The sequence below is a fragment of the Battus philenor genome, unplaced genomic scaffold, assembly GCF_028537555.1.
Source record: "Battus philenor isolate CCGP_79_NKW_IND1 unplaced genomic scaffold, ilBatPhil1.0.hap1 SCAF_1, whole genome shotgun sequence".
Classification (NCBI taxonomy): Eukaryota; Metazoa; Arthropoda; class Insecta; order Lepidoptera; family Papilionidae; genus Battus; species Battus philenor.
This window is the reverse complement of record NW_027181661.1, coordinates 17,699,974-17,717,730: the sequence shown is the minus strand read 5'-3', so window position 1 is coordinate 17,717,730 and position 17,757 is coordinate 17,699,974. Positions and strand designations below refer to the sequence as shown.

At 35.8% G+C, this 17,757-nt stretch overlaps 1 protein-coding gene across 1 annotated transcript; it reads right to left on the bottom strand.

The window, feature by feature from the left end:
- Window positions 1-3,061: 3,061 nt before the first annotated feature.
- On the bottom strand, window positions 3,062-7,738 carry LOC137919848 (uncharacterized). Its single transcript, XM_068763062.1, has 5 exons — window positions 7,635-7,738; window positions 6,093-6,179; window positions 5,564-5,643; window positions 4,629-4,950; window positions 3,062-3,560 (listed from the first exon to the last, which is right to left on the bottom strand). Exons 1-5 carry the CDS (start codon window positions 7,736-7,738, stop codon window positions 3,185-3,187), a joined length of 969 nt encoding a protein of 322 aa, XP_068619163.1. The 3' UTR covers window positions 3,062-3,184.
- Window positions 7,739-17,757: the final 10,019 nt, after the last annotated feature.

Here is a 17,757-nt window from a genome sequence, read left to right as displayed (position 1 = left end):
TGTAGGTTAAGAAATAACATATTGTTTGATATAAGAATCCATGTCATTTAAAAAACTAACAGGAACAAATTTTAAATGATCGTATTGTATTTTTCGATATATTATTAATTTTATTATTAACTTTTTTATTTTTAACTTTAGGAATGAAGTCTGAAAATATGTATAGCAAAGAAATTTTGGATATTTTTATATATATGCAGGTTGTATATTATATATATGTGTATGACACCGCCGTGTAAACTAGTATATACGGAATTTTTTTTAAATTCCAAAACTTAATCGTTTTTTAAAAATCATATAAAAATGTTAATATTATGGATAATTAATAATTGTTTAAAGTTTATTTATTTCTTTTAATTTTATATATATAAAGCAATCATTACATACAAACGACACACGATTTTATTTACAATACCTGTCGATAGTAAAAATATTACACATCGACCCTTGGAAAGAGACAATCGGCTAATATCGACTTTGTAGAGCGTTATCTCTGTCGCACGAAATACAACGACTGACAAAACGTCACATAGGTAGTGTGGGACAGAGATAACGCTCTACGAAGTCGAAGTTAACCGATCGTCTCTTTCCAAAGGTCGATGTGCAATATTAATCGCCGGGTACTGTAGATCCTATAACTATATTATTATTAGTATTGTTCTCTCTATAATTATCTGTATATAATATATCATGCTTTATTTCTGTACCGTTATTTTAGTATTTATAATGATTTGTGCAGTTAATTATATTATTTGTAATATCTACGTTTTCTGTTTATTTTTAACTAAGTAAATAATTATAAGGAACGATTTGTTATATATTAGGGGGATCGGAAAGTAACGTCGCTTTCTTAAGTTAAATTCACACGACATCTTTAACAAGTTTTTATTTCTAATCAACGATATATTCACCTTCGACATCAACCTTTTGCCATCTAGTATACAGATTTATGCCAAAGCGGTAACAAATCAATCGGTTTTTCTGCCTATATCGACAGAAACGACATTACTTTCTGATCCTTGTAATAGATAGCTTTAAAATGGGTGAATGTATATGTATTTTGTGAGTAAAAGACTTGAAACTTTTGTATCTATTTACAATCAACCTGTATAATGTGATCACGGTTAAATACGTTACGTTTTTTTTTTACATTAATATACATTAATTCAAATTCATCGAATTTATTTTAAAACTTGATTTTTGAATATGGGCGACCATATATAAAGGCAAAAAAATACATTCATTACGAAGCTTTTTACAACTATCATCCTGTACATATATATATGTAATTTTTGTTTGTATGTTTGTACATAAAGCGAATGTGGCATTATTGTATGATTTACGAATTTAAAATATATCTTCCTCTGTGTAATATATTTAGTAATAAAGGCAGTATATAAATCATTCCATTTATTAGACTGATATTCTTGACTGAATTCATATGCAAGAGTCTTAATACTGTTAAGTTGACATGTATTAATTTTTACGTAAAAATATTTTCAGCAGTTTTTTACATGTCGAAGGATGCCCACTGTTGGGCGTCTAGAGTCAGAGATAAGTCCAGAGTAGTTTCTTGATCCGCTGCGATGACCGCTCTGATATATCGTGTCATAAATTCACTTTAAAGACAATATTATAACGCATAAGGTAGTATATCAATGATTATGTAATAAATAAAAACTGTATTTGTGCACTGTATACAATGATGTAAACATTAAGCCAAGATAGGATTAGTCTCTATGTGTTTAAAATTCGGGTTCTAGTGTAAAAACCGCTTTCTCTAGGCTACTTATTGTTATTTGTGTATATTTTATAAGATTTTAAACTATTGTTGTATGTTAATAAACGGATTTACATTCAAATGGTTGTTTTATTTATTTATTTAACTATTAAAGGTCTTCAGAGTGAATCCTCAAGCCTGATTACGTGTGGGTACAAGTGCATTGTGTGCCAGTGTGTATTTTACAGTAAAATAAAATTTAGTCAGATAAAATGTAAACATAATTATTAAAATGAAGTTTTAATTCGAGTTTATCTGTATTTTGAAAGTATTTTTAAGATACTTTAATAAATTTAAGATACAGTACTTGGCGTTTAAATATCGCACATCGACCTTTGGAAAGAGACAATCGGATAATTTCGGCTTTGTAGAGCGTCATCTCTGTCGCACCAAATACAACGAATGACAAAACGTTACATATGCAGTGTGGGACAGAGATAGTGATGATAGCCGAAATTAGCCGATCTCTTTCCAAAGGTCGATGTGCAATATTTATCGCTGTATATGTTTGTTGACTGCAAATAAATTTGTAACTTTTGAATCGAACGATGAAGTTGTCTTCAGAGCAAAGTTCAATAATATATTTCCACCAAAAGGTATGTCTCTTTTTGAACCCTACCACAGTGGCAGGCGACTATTTATTAATAAAACTATGGCATACGATTGATAACTTTATTTTAAACGTTTATAGAGTTGACAATTCTATGTAACACTATCGAAAAACATTAAACGTACTTTATATACTAGTACGCCGATAATAAAGGAAAAAAAACTTAACCTAATTAATATGTAAACAAGATGACATTATGTCACGTATATCTAGTATACATTGCCCAGCGTTGGGACGTGAGTCAGCGATGATGGAGGATGAACACTAGCAGCAAGTGGAGCACACAATGCTTCACCGTGCTTTCCATTAATGACTTCATTTTTCGTGGACCTCGTATATTCCCCCTTTCTTTCATACACAGATATTTTAACAAAATAATTTATTTTTTATTCTTCACAAATACTTTCGTCGCGTTTCGACCAGATTAATAGTTTCACATTTCCTTGTCTTGATTTTTCATTTTTTATTTGATTTATTCTATCATTTGCATTCCTTTAAAATTTAATTTTTACTTCATTCTTATTTTCTCTAGATACGTCATGGATTTAAGTATATATCCTTTATGACACTTCTACAGTAAGTAGATGAAACGCCGCAAGCAGTACTAAATGAGGATTACTGTTCCGATGTAACTTAAAAAAAAAAAACATTTGAATAACTGTTGTAGAAAATATTATATAAATGCACTGAACCCGTTTCAACAAAATTATCCGTACAGCATACAAAATTAACATGATTAGAATTTAAACAATTGAATAATTTATGAAAACTTAATTAATTTGTTTTTTTGAGTTTTAGACTTTAGGTGTTTTAGAACGCTTATGTAATAACCGTCTAAACTTCAAGGGGACATCTTCGATAGAGGGTTTGTAGGTATCCTCGATGTCCGTCCTTTTGTAAAACAGTAGATACGGGGTGCAGCAGCTGTCGAGGGATTGGAGATAGTTCTCGTTCACTTGGGTCACGTTGTCGTCGTTGAACAAGTACCACTCGGTGTCGTCCTTCGCCAGGGTGTAGTAATGTCCGGTTTGCGCGAACGGACTCTCGTGTATCACGGCGGCGTACAGCTGGTACGTTTTCTCCATCGGAATCCATGTTGGGAGGGTCACCTCGTTATTGCAATGAATCGATCCGACGAATATCTTCTGTACCTGAAGACGCTTGTCGTACCTGTGGCAAAAATTTGATTTACTTGCATACGTAGAAAGAACAGAGAAGAACGCGGCACAGAATTCATGAGTCGTCACCCGCTTGGCACATTACACAGAGGACGTTGCTACACATCCTCTGGAAATTAATTCCCAAGACAGAGCAATGGAGAGGGCTATGCTCGAAGTTTCGCTGCGAGATCGTATCTGAGATGAGATGATTCGCATAGAAACAAGGTAATCGAAGAATTGCCCGTCTCAAGTGGCAGTGGGCGTGGCACATCGCTCGCGCAACCGACAGCCGTTCGGTCCGTAAGGTCACCACGAGCCAGTAAGCGCGGCGTCGATTGCTCCCCTACTCAGTTGACCTGCGACAAAGTTAAAGTTGCGGGAAAGCTGGACGCCGGGATCGCTCCGCTCATCGCAGCGATCTTTACGGAACACCTATCCCCTTTTTTTTTATAATGACCCCCGCTATTGGGGGCCTCGTACCCCTATCTTGTGGTGGGACAGGGTCTTTTTTGGGCAATTTATTTTTTTTCACTTAGTTTTTTTTATTTCCGTTCTCTGCTTCCATTCTTCACATGATCTTTCATTCCATTCTTTTATACCACATTTGTTCTTTCTTATCCTTTTGCTCTGTTCGTCTATCATTCTTCCTTTTTTCTTTTTACATTTTTTGATTTATATTTTTATTTTACATTTTTTTTACACATTATTACGTATTCTATAATTATTTCTATCACAGTTTTGTTTTTATTTACGTTTTTAATCTATTTATCTTTTTATACTCTGTTTGTTTTATTTCTTTCTATCGCCTTTTTGGCGATCTCTTTACAAAGGGATATGAACGCCTGTTTGTCATCGACCTATCCCTTGTAGGGGGCGTCAAGCGGCTGAAAAGAAGAATAAATTCGAGCGAGTTCTTATATCTTTTTTTTTTAGTACTCTGCCTGATCGGGTCTCTCATTGCAGATTCCCGAATAGCATCTATATTGAAGAAGTGACCAGCTACCACATCTGATCACCTTCTCCTTAACATGGTTACTTACATACTAAGATTTAGAACCTCTGTATTTCAATAACTCACTTGAAATTGTTCATGACGACAATTAAGTATTTGGGGGTCGAGAGAAATAGGTTGACTCGTACAGCAAGCTGCGGACCATTGCAAACGTTGCAATTGTACATTGCACTCCCGGTCAGGAGCTCCGAGCTGCAGTACGCGTCAATTAGGGACTGCACGCAGACGTTGTCCTTTCGGCTCTCGGGTATGGTGACCAGCAGCTCGTGGAAATTGCTAGAAGATACAGATACACTCTGGCATCCGCTACAGTGAATATTAGTTCCCAGTACGCTTTTAAACAATTCATCCACGAAGCTCTTGGTGGAGCGCTTGTTGTTCGACGCACCTGCATGAAACACGAAAATAAATTCATTAGTTTCTTTTGCCAAAATAAATAAAAACAAAGTAATCACGTTACATAGGCGAGTGTTCATATGAGAACTGGTCCGTATTACTGGCAGATTTAAATAAAAATCGCGCGTTCGAAATTTGAATTTCAAATCGACGTTTTTAATTTAGACGCCATAAAAGCTGTTGCTACCTTTTCTGGCTTCTCATTTTTCTTGCCATCACGGAGGAAGAATTAAACGCCTTTCAGTGTTTAGAAATATATATATTAAGTTTCTAATACATTCAGGCGTTACTTTACGGAATCCATCCTAAGTAAGAAAAGGACTAATATATAGCTACTTTCGCTATGTAGCAGTAGTCGTGCAATAAAGTGCACCGCCCGCTGATAAATGCGCGTGCGGCAAACAATGCGAATCACCGAGTCGGTGTTTGGCACTAATCGGTGTAACATTACTCTTGAGGATGCCCCGTGGAGGGGTGAAACACATGTTGAGTAAATTCGCGATGGTAGTTGTGTAATTCGCATTTTTCGCCGCACGCGCATAGCGGGAGTAGCTATATGTTAGTCCTTTTCTTATATATATGTTAAGGTAAATTCTTAAACTCACCGGAACTACTACTGCTTGGTAATGCATCATCCGGTGGGGAACTGTTGCTGCAGCTCGGTTGCGTCTCCGATGCGGTTTGGCTGTAAATATTTTATGTTAAAAATCTCAGAGGTCTCATGGAAACACCATGGTCCTACACCTATTGTTATTTAGTACATCAGTACGCAGAGTTTGGAAACTTCAATCTCCATACTTATTTCTAATATACTCCCGAAACTAAGTTGAAAATTTTGAATGTTGTATTTAATTATGTAAGTTTTATTTGCGTCTCTTCGCACGTTCAGATTTATGTTTTAATTTAAAATATGAAACTTTTTAAATTATTTATTATAATATCGTCCACATTATAGTTAAAAGTTCGTTCATTGTTTGACTAACAAAGATGTCATTGTGATGTGCAGTTAGCTGTGTACATACAACTAACATGAAGTCGTGTAGTTAGTAGGGGGAGGGGGGAGGGATCTTTAATGTGAAACAGACACTTAGTTAAATATAGTGGGTTTGCTGGAATGTAAATTTAAACACTTACGGATCACTCGGATGGTCGCTGGAATTTTGTTGTTCAGCGTTAAGCACTGGCAGCTGCTCATGCGTGATGAGACTATTAAGGATGTGACTGCACAGAATAACACAAGTTACATATATATATATATATATATATATTAAGGGGACGGGAAAGTAATGTCGCTTTCTTAAGTTAAATTTACACGACTACATTTTTAACAAATTTTTATTTCTAATCAACAATATATTGACCTTCGCTATCAACAACATTTTGCAGTCTAGTATATAAATCAATGCCGGAGCGGTTTTTCTGTAAAATATGTCAACAGAAACGACACCACTTTTCGGTCCTCCTAATATATATATACATGTATATGGGATTGTAATACAATGGGGCTGTATCCAGCGCATGTGTTTATTTTATACTTAACAGCGCAAGTCTTTCCGCTCTATAGACAAATAAGGTACGTTTATGGAATTATAAGTAATAAATAAATAAAAACAAAAATTTATTTTATCTTTAATCCACATATATATGAATGTTTGTCTGCATGTCCTTTAAAGGAAATAAAATGAACACGTTGCAATATCAAATTTTTTTCGAAATGAACGAGATCAATAAAATTACTTGAAATAAATTGAATATACACCTATCCCCCGATTTACACGGTACTTGTTTTACACGTTTTCGCTTTTACACGGTTTTCCAAATAATTTTTTTTTTAACACACTACTAAATGATACTGTGATTGAACACGTGTGCTGTGTACACATTTCACGGGGAATCCCGAGCTTATGTGCTGACTTGCTGCACACGCACACTGTCTGTATTTCTTCGCATAAAATTAAACTTTTATCTATGGAAAATTTTATTTGAGTGAAAGTTTCACAGTTTCAGAAAGATTTAATTTTACGTATTCGTAAATTACAAATGAGTGCATAATTTAGATTATTATAAATATAAAAAAAACAGTGTTTCCGTAATATATTAAATATTGTCAATGCAATTTATTTTTATTTCTGTGTACACCTAAAAATATTGAAAAAAATCACAACTGTTAAATAACAAATTTGTTTTTTGCATTTTCTGGAAGCTTTTCGATTTACACGGTTTTGACTTGAAAATTTTTAATTTTCGATTTACACGTTTTTTTCAGGAACGTATCTACCGTGTAAATGGGGGGATAGGTGTAATTAAAACATGTTTCAAGAGGATTGTAAACAGTGTCCTCTGCGTACCATAATACCACACTGTGATCGCCAACCAAACGTGGCGAATATTGTATATACTCCATTGATATCTTTTGCGAAGGCTTTCACCTTGTAGTGGGCGTATATGGGCCGAAAAAAAACTTTACTATATGGCCCATGGGTATACATATACAAAAATATCAGGTTATATCTATTTTATTAATAAAACACAAGGTTTCCATAATAATTAAATAATTAATGATTTTGTCATTTAACAAAGTATAACATATATATTTTTTCATTCTATTTTTGTTATTGTTATTTTTATACTGTGATTTAAAATTGTAATAATAAGTAAATAATGTACAAAACTCACATAAGATATTCGGAGCAATCCTGCTGTTCGAATTCATTGAAAAATAACGGCCTGGACAAGTTGCAAAACTCTGACGGGGAGATCCTTCTGGTCACAGGAAACATCATTCTAGTGAAGAGCGCGCCCAGTTGGGTCCAAAACGGCCGATCATACATTTCCATCACCACGTGATTGCGAAACCTGATGGATTAAACGCTCATCATCTGATACAAAGCACAACGAAACAAAAACTCTCAATATTGAGATGTAAAGTTAATAGTCTGTTATTTATAGCATGCTATAATATGATCAAAATGTAATGTGAATTTGTTTGTATAATGTAAAATCTTTATTTATTCTTTCATAATAATTTCAACCGTTTTAAATTATTTCCTGTACGATAAAAGGAACTTTTGTCAACGCTTTTTCCAGTCTTAGAAACAGTAACAACAGTCTGTCTCCGGTATAGCTTTCAAGACATTGGATTCCGTTATTATCTTTCTAATTTGTCAAAACGGGAATCCCCGCATTGGTCATGAGTTCGCTGAATAGACAGAAGGCGCACGGACCCAAATTAGATGAATACGGAGGTTGCACAAATATATTATAGTCCAATTTTTGTCACTTCTTTTTTCAAATTGAGCTATTTTAGCATCAATTTAGACTTGACGCGTTTGACAAAGTTGAAACAGTTCACTAAAACACCTCAACTCTGAGATAATTGAGCATTTTGATCAAACAGAACTTTGACAAAGGTTTTATACAGTTCTACTAACCTAGAATAAAATACCTGCTTTCCTAATTCTCGTTAGTTTGTATAACAAGTTTACCTTACTTTTTGAACATAGAGTATGTTACATAACTATGTCGATTTCAGCTTTGATAGTGGAATAACTGCAGACGTGTGTAAACCTAAGCCGGAGTAATCGGAGTACCCAGTTATAATTAATATTCATCCTGTACAAGTTGAATGCGCCAGATGTTACGTTACGTTGTTTTTACGAATATCCGAAGTGATTCTTAAAAAAAATCGCATGATTCTCGCGCATAATATGTATTTCAACTAAAATTTGTAATTATTTATATATTTAGTTTTGGAAAATATTTACAACAATATATAGTTGAAGCGTTCGTTTTTATTTATCAACAGACATTGATTTATCGGGTTAGTAAAATATTTACTTACACATTTGTAGCAAATAGGGCCTGTAGGATGGAGTTCATATAACAGGTATTCCCAATATTCAGTAAACCAGGCTTGGATACCACTGTCTTCATGATCTTGATATCGGGCAGGTTCCAAGTCGACGTATCCAGGAAATAGGCGTTCGATGACATCGCGTATTCCTTCAGGATCTCAATCTGTTTTATAATTATATATATTTTACACTTCATCAATCTCCATTATAACTTGTCCCATATCTAACCCCATTGAACTGGGCTTCACCATCCTCCACTCAGGTACATGAGGTTCCCCAGGGGCGTGTAGCGCCCGTGTGCAAAGAAACCCTACCGCCCCCTAAGTTATCCCCCCCCCCCTTGGCCATAACTATTAACTTTGCCGCCGTCTCCGTGAGTGCCGCAGTGCCCCCTAAGACGGCGGCGCACGTGTGCGTTGCACATCCTGCACTATAGGTTAAGCCGCCCCCGAGGTTCCCACATATCTCTTACTCCATGAGTGTGACAAGAACAGACTGTGTTAATGTCAGACGCCATCTTTAATTCAGGTGGCATTCTGTTATATATAAGATTTTTAATTATTCAATGATAGACCTTCTCTAGGAGGTCCGACTGCATAGTTAGGGTCACTGGAAGTCAAGTGATTGTGGCGATTATTGGGGCAAACAAATACGGGCACTAGATGGTGCTGGACCTTGTTAGCCGTTGTGGCTTTAACAGCTACATTGAACTCGGGATACCTCAGAAGCGTCGCCCGATTGATTTTCTCGGTTTTCGGAAAAGGATGTCATCTTATTTTCCCAAGACATTTTAGCTGAATCAATATAAGGGTGGTTGAGTTGAAGTTGTCTTAGTCTCAGGCCGCACGTCTCACTGACGCGAGGCGAAGCGGACAGATTGTTATAGTGAAGCCATATGTATTTAATAAAAAATAATTAAATATTTAATAAAATAATCATAACACACGATATGACACTCATCCTTATTATCAAAAAACATATTAGGGGGACCGGAAAGTAATATCGTTTCTATTTACATAATTAACAGAAAATACCCATTGATTTTGTATACTTGATGGCAAAAGTTTGTTGATAACAAAGGTGAATATATTGTTGATTATAATTAAAAACTTGTTAGAAATGTAGGCGTGCGAATTTAACTTAAGAAAGCGACATTACTTTCCGGTCAACGTAATAATATATTAAAAGAATGCTTTTAAGCCAGCTTACAGATGTAGAGAATTTCTTATTGAATTCCTCAATATCTTCCTTCTTGGTTTGCTTCAGGCAATTTTTTAGCATGGTTTTTGACACATCAACGACTTTTTGCTGGTAGCACCTGTCCTTTTCCGTAGCCAGTGAAAGCAATATTTCTTCTACGAAGGGAGCAATCTATGGCAGAATTAAAAGATGAGTTAAATAAATAGAAAAGCCTGTAAGGCCTGCAAGTGCTACATATGTCACTGCTTACGAACATGACACTCTGATATTTGCCAACAATATGATGATAATTTTGGATAGAATCAAAAAACACCCAGGAGAAATGCCTCGCATGCTAAGTTCATACAGCCTCAATTTAGAGGCTGAGCTCTTATGATATTCATCGTGAGGATTAAGGATCGCACACGAGGACCTGGTCATGTTGACCCTACAAGTCGAACGTCCTCCTCCTCACACCGTTGTCCCCAACGCAGGGGGTCGCGGTACCCTGCACACGGAGTGATCTCCGTCTTCGCTATACCGCGCCATCAGTTCCTAACGTTGGCTCTTTGGCTGCGTCAAGCTTGCTGACCATCAGTTTTATTCTGGCTATTTTTTATATGTACCTTGAATAAGTTCTCGCTGTTTTTTTTTTCAAAAAAAAATATTTAAAATACAATGCTTACAATGACATTACTCAAAGTATTGTCCATCATTAGAGACCACTTTCTCCCATCTCTCTGTTAGCAATTGAATCCCCCGTCGGAAAAATGACTCATCTTTCGAGGCAATCCATGAATCAAGCCATTTTTCGGCTTCTTCAAAAAAATGGAAGCGCTGCTCGCTTAAACCGTGCGCCATCGACCGAAACAAGTGGTAATCGGAGGGGGCTATGTCCGGTGAATACGGCGGGTGGGGCAGAACTTCCCATTGAAGTGTTTCCAGGTAAGTTTTGACTGGTTTTGCCACATGTGGCCGAGCATTATCATGTAATAAAATCACTTTGTCGTGTCTCTGCTCGTATAGTGGCCGCTTTTCTTTCAAAGCGCGACTCAAACGCATCAACTGAAGTCGATAGCGAGCTCCCGTGATAGTTTCATTAGATTTAAGCAGCTCATAATAAATTACGCCCCGCTGATCCAACCAAATGCAGAGAAGAAGCTTAGAACCATGGATATTTGGTTTAGGCGACGATGTTGATGCGTGACCCGGCATACCCCACGATTTTTTTCGCTTTGGATTGTCGTAGTAAATCCACTTTTTATCCCCAGTGACGGATACGGTGCAGAAAACCTTTTCTCTTTTGTCGTTGGAGCAACAATTCACACATAAGAAAACGTCGCTCTACGTCTCTCGACTTCAACTCATACGGCACCCAATGTCCTTGCTTTTGGATCATTCCTAACGCTTTTAAACGTTTTGAAACTGTTGACGCATCGACTTGTAACGTTTTCCCAAGCTCTTCTAACGTCTGACATGGATCTTCTTCAAGCAATGCCTCCAATTCTTTGTCTTCAAATTTTGTCGGTGCTCCTGAACGCTCTTTGTCTTCAAGGTCAAAATCATTACTTTTGAAGCGCCTAAACCAGTCTCTGCACGTTGTATTCGACAAAGCATTGTCAAAATATGTCTCAACGAGAATTCTGTGTGCTTCTGCTGCAGATTTTTTCTGAATAAAGCAGTGCAATAAAATTCCCCGCAAAAACACTTTATTTGGCACAAAATTTTCACACACATTTTCTCAAAGGCAAATAAATATGTAGTTGACACTGTGGTAAAATCTATTCTACTATAATTTGAGGTTACATATAGCACTACTTTGGTGATTTGGTACCGTACGAAATTCCAGGCACAGAGTGCCGCAACGCCATCTTTCAAAAAACAGCGAGAACTTATTCAAGGTCCTAATACAATAATATAACATATAAGCACGAAACACAAACAGCGTTTGCGACAGAGATAACGCTCTACGAAGCCGAAATTAGCCGATTGTCGCCTTCAAAAGGTCGATGTGCAATATCTATCGCCGGGTACTTTATTTATTCTTTGTTTACTATTAATAAAAGAGAAGATTTATTAAAAAAAATTATATAAATTTATTAATATTTGACTATAAAATACTAATAAATTTACTACGAAGTTCGTAGGGTTATGTAATGTGCTGCAGGTTCGTCTTACACGAGTTCACGGAGCGGAAGGGTCCGTGAACTGTAATCAAAAGTAAAGCATTGTGTTTCAGAGTCTACACGTGTACACTGCGACGGAGGTGGAAGCGGTGAAGGCGAGGCTTACCTGATCGTCTCTTGTAATATTTACCAACTGTGAAATATTTTAAAAAACGTATTCTTACCCTGTGGAAAGCCGCCTTTGTTGTGCGAAGTGACGCCAACACGTGGAAGATAAGTTCTACTATGGAGTCGACTGATCGCTGAGTTCCCAGCGACTTGAACATACACGACAGGTGATCCAAGCTAACCTCTATCAAAACATCGTAATAATTTTTGTCCTGAAAATATAAATTATTTGTGTAATTTTTATACACGTCCATGTTCTATACAACCACGCCTGTTAACACTAGCATGGGGCATACTATTTTCTAAACTATTTTTACATAAACTCCTTGCCTCTGTAACTTGCATATTTGAAACACATAGTTGAAAAAAAACAAAAAATTTGGTTGAACAGTATAGTTAAGACAATTCAACAATTATTCGCGATTCCGAAAATAGAAATGGCGGCGTCTATCAACCTCGGAGCCTGCCGCCGGCTTGACTCGAGTAAAGTGACCCTCGCCGTGATAATCTTCACACCTATCGGTACCACAAAAACATAGCATGTTCACTTTTAAACTTTGCTATAAATAAAATCATAAATTATTATAAAGTTTATCACAAACTATGTTTGCAATATTTTATTTCAACTTCATGACGTCGCTTGTGTAAGTATAAATTTTTGGATTATTCAAAGTAAAATTAATAATGAATTTATTTAATCGATATATGTTATTTATTTCACGAAGCAGATATGAATGAACCTACCTCCAGGACACGAATAAAGGCATGCACCCAGTCGCCCACTGCAGCCGTGGGACGCCATAGATATAACCAACTCATCAAAAACGACAACGATGTTCGCAATTGACGGTGAGCCAACGACGGATGCTCATTCAGCAGCAGCTTCTTGGCAGCTTCGTATATCTGGTATCTGTCCATGGCGTTGCAAATAACGAGCACGGCGGAAGTAACCACGCTGGCATGATACCCTGTAAAAAGTAAATATGTGAACAGTGTAATGTAATTAACATCACCTTCATCATAGGCAGACAGTAGCTAAATGATGATGAAACGTGAGTTACCCAAACGATTCTCAATTGAAACTTGAACATAATAAAAATATATAATAGGCTGGCTTGTGTTGCACTTGCCGCTTTAAACTGGGTATAAATATTTCCGCGACACCGCTCCCTGAATGGGAATCCCGGGTGTTGGACGACGAATCGCAAAAATGAAACTTTTACCGTAATTAGTTAATAAACTGATGCTCCTTTGTGGATGCAATTACAGGTTTTGTAAGTACGAATTAAAAAAGTAGTTCATCACTGAAAGAATGAGAGGATTTGTTTTTTTTTATACACACTTCCATCACCGCCTGTCCTTTACAATGACACTGTTGTACTGCTGTACGACAATATCCGTTTCAGGGGGGGCGGCCTCCCGCTGCATAACCAGGAACAGCGTGAGCGAACCGAGGTTGGATGTTCCATCCTTGGTTCACCGTGTAGCTCAGGTTTCCTACGTACGAACTTGATCATGCAACTGGATTGCGACTGCTCAGCGATAATTTTATGATAGGTTCACGTGCCCTTGGGTACCGATGAAGCAGTAAAAGCCCCCGGGCTGATGAGAACTTAACTAGATCTCTTGCTGCCGTAGATTCCACAGTATAAATAAATGATGCCAAGTACCGTTACAGATGTAGGAAGAGGAGATAAGATCAGTGATTGAGATCTCTAGCATCGAACAAACGAAGACACGGGAGTTTATAATTAAAAAAAAAAAATACTCACTTGGATCTGATGTTAGAATAAACACAAATTCTAACACAGTAGCAATGACCATGTTGCGTTGAATATAACCTTCACTTATGTTGTCGATGAGGAAATCTTCCATAATCAATAGTATAGCGGAAAGTCCTTCCATGTGTTGTGATGTTTGCGCTGGAAATAATAACACCCTTATGCAATTGAAAAGAATAACCCCACTAATGGGAACATTTCATCACCCTTATTTTTATGGCCGGCACGGGCGGCTTAACCTACAGGTCAGGGTGTGCATGCACACGGGCGCCGCCGTCTCAGGGGCGCAGCAGCGCCCTCTAAGACAGCTAAGAGCATCTTCTTGGAATCTATCGCAGTTAGTCGCTTAGTTTCGCAACAGAGATGTGCTACAGGCATAAAAACAACGAGTGTTATTCTGCTGTCATAAGAAGAAAGGCCGTAACTAATACGATATTATGAGATATACATACTTTTAAAATAGCTTATTGGAATATGAACAAAACTTTCTTGTTACGACGGCAAAGTTAATAGTTATAGCCGCAGGTTGGGCGGGGGGGTCAGGCCTAGAGGGCGCCAGGGTTTCATTGCACTACACGACTTAGAGCCGCCCCTGATGGCAAATATTATCAATAATTTTTTTATTTCTAATTATTATGTTCACCCAATCTCTCATTGTTCACATTTTCTCTGATTCTTACAGATGTTTAAATTTCAAATCACAGGTTTAACGTGTAGGTTGTAATGTCCGCTTGTAAATCATAAAAATACTAAAAAATACATTAAATAAGTAGTTTAAGAAATGTAGGCTTTACATATTAAGTTTCCGTACCCGAGTTGTGCCCGCGACTTTAAAAAAATTCTAAAATAAAAGTAGCCCAAGTTACTTTTCTTTACATCAGCTACCTTCCAGTACAAGTCCCATCAGGATCGGTCCAGACATTTCAGATATTAGCCGGAAAATACAGACAGACAGTATATATTTTCATGTGCGTAAGTAAAAAGCTGGCATTACAAACGGACAATTCTGTTTTATTTATATGTAAAAACAAAACACGATATACGAATGTGCAATTAGAATCTTTATAATGGTTTATGCAATATTTAAAACGAACCCGGGATAAGTTACGTCCGACATTGTTGAAACAGAAGATACAATAGGAGCGCTCTCTACAGACGCTGTTACATATCTATGGAATAGGTTAAAATGTAATAGTGTAATTTGCGTAAAATTTTAAGAATGCATAATATTCTAGAAACTTCTTGAAACTTCTAGAAACTTGAATGAATAAAAGCTGTACTTACAGAGGCAAACCACTATTTCCTTACAAATTTGTAATATCGCATCTAATGGTGGCAATTCCGTTTGCTGATTTATATTCAAGATATTGTTCACAATGGAAAAGAGCTGATTCTCTTTTTGAGTCTCGGATTTTTCTGCGAAAAGGATAAAAATTTTTTAATTGATATAACCTATAACACGCCGGAATAAAGGTAATTTAAAACAATTTTGATTGCTGCGGCCTAGTACATTATAAACATAAGATGTTACTTTTAATAAATAAATAGATATAGATTTAAAAAAAAATAGATTGATCACTTACTTATGGTAGCGACACAGAGTGATGTTTTTTCTTCCATAATGAAATTCACGTGTGATTATTGTTGAAAAGAATATTTAAAAAAGTATCACTGGTAGGTTTGGACAATATGTATAACTTATATACATCACCAGATAGATCTAATATAAAATCACGGCTGTCTTCTTCGAGACTGCAACACCAAGAGAACGTGTATCGACGCTCGTGATCCAGCAATGTTTAAAAAAATTGGAGGGTAGAAAATTCATATCTGCCACCAAGAACCAACGCCTGACAGTAGGGTAATCAAAACTACCTTACATTTTAAAATATTTACATCGAATTCAAATAATCGATTTCTCTTTCAGAATATAAATATACAACACAACCCTTTATCATCTAGAAACTTCTATCAACCCAACACCTACATGGTTATCATTTCTAGAATATATTAATAACTAGAAAGTGATTTTATTAAAATAATTTTAATTCCACCTAATCCCAAATAACATCGATTTTTTTAGATTGAAGAGAGCGTTTATTAAAAATGAATATTACCAAACTATAGCTCAATTTAATTATGAAACTTCTTAAAATTTATCAGGAATGGATATTAAAAATTTACCCACATAAAATGCATTGCAAGCCACGAGAAAAAAACATGAGACAGAGGTTTTTTTTTAAATAGAATAAATTTATTTATCATTCAGGTATATATAATACATTTGAATATATAATGTGATTATTTCGGTATGATATACTATAATTACGTATTGTAATTTTTAAATGAATAAATTAATTAACAGTAATCAAATAATAGCAATGTAAGGTCTAGAGGCACACGACTTTTAATGCTGCCCAAATAGCATTTGCAGTTGGTTTGAGCCGCGGCGTATTACTATTTTACAGGATTGGGAGGTCGCCAAGTTCTACCATCGCTTCAATGAACGTTCTATGGAGTAACTTAGCTCAAGGGCTCCTAGGAGGTGATCCCGGCTTCCACTTTGCAAAGCCTCAACGCTGGGAGAACTGGCAAAAGAAACTCCTGCAACGCTAGTGTGTTGGAATCGAGACCCCATGTTGTTAAAATATACAAAACATGTTACATTGAATTGTTTAAAATTTACATATATAACTAAACTTAGATATATAAATAAAAACATCAACATGTGTTATTTTTAAGTTTATTTTTAAATATAACAACATCTTTACAGTACTACGCGATAAATATTGCACGTCGACCTTTGGAAAGAGACAATCGGCTAATTTTGGCTTCGTAGAGCATTATCTCTGTCCCACACTACCTATGTGCCGTTTTGTCAGTCAATCCACCAGTCAACAATGACGCTGCAGAGAAAAATCTTAAATAAATTTTTAATGTATATAAATTTTTTCTCTGCATTTACAACCCAACAACCTATCAAAATAAAATACTGTAGTAACATCCTCATAGAAATCGTCAACCACTTAAGTGTAAATGTTTAGAATAAAAACCATTTTTAAATCTAAAACGTCTTTAGCTATAAAATAGCAAGACTGAAATAAAATTAATGCATCCAGCACATTTTATTTCTATTATTTGCAACCAGTTTTATTTTAAACATTGGAACACCTTCTTGGATTACTATCAAAAGGTAGCAAATACGGCAATAAAAGGTTATAAAATCAGTAGTAATTGTAAAGAAAAAAAGTAACAAAATGTGATACAGAATTAAGTTAAAACAATAAAAATAAGAAATTAGATTATAAGAAAAAGGGAACTAAAGTAAATAAATAAACACATCTAAATTGTAAAATAGCAATCCAGAAGGAACGATAAAGGTTAAAAGGTTATAAGAAATGGAAGGTAAAGAAATAGATAGGCATAGAAAATAATTTGACGGATAGAAGAAGAACGTGTGAGAGATATTAAGAAGAATAAGAATTTAAGCAAAACCTTCCGTGTGGACCTAAGAGAGGTATTGTCGAGGTCCTTAAAAATGGGGACCATATGAAAAAACATTGCAAAATAAAACAAACACATAAATACTGTTTTCAGTAGCCTAGTCCGGATTAGGACAAAAACTGTTATAATAAATATATCAAGGAGGATTTTTAAAACATTATTTGGCACCATACACACTATATGTAAT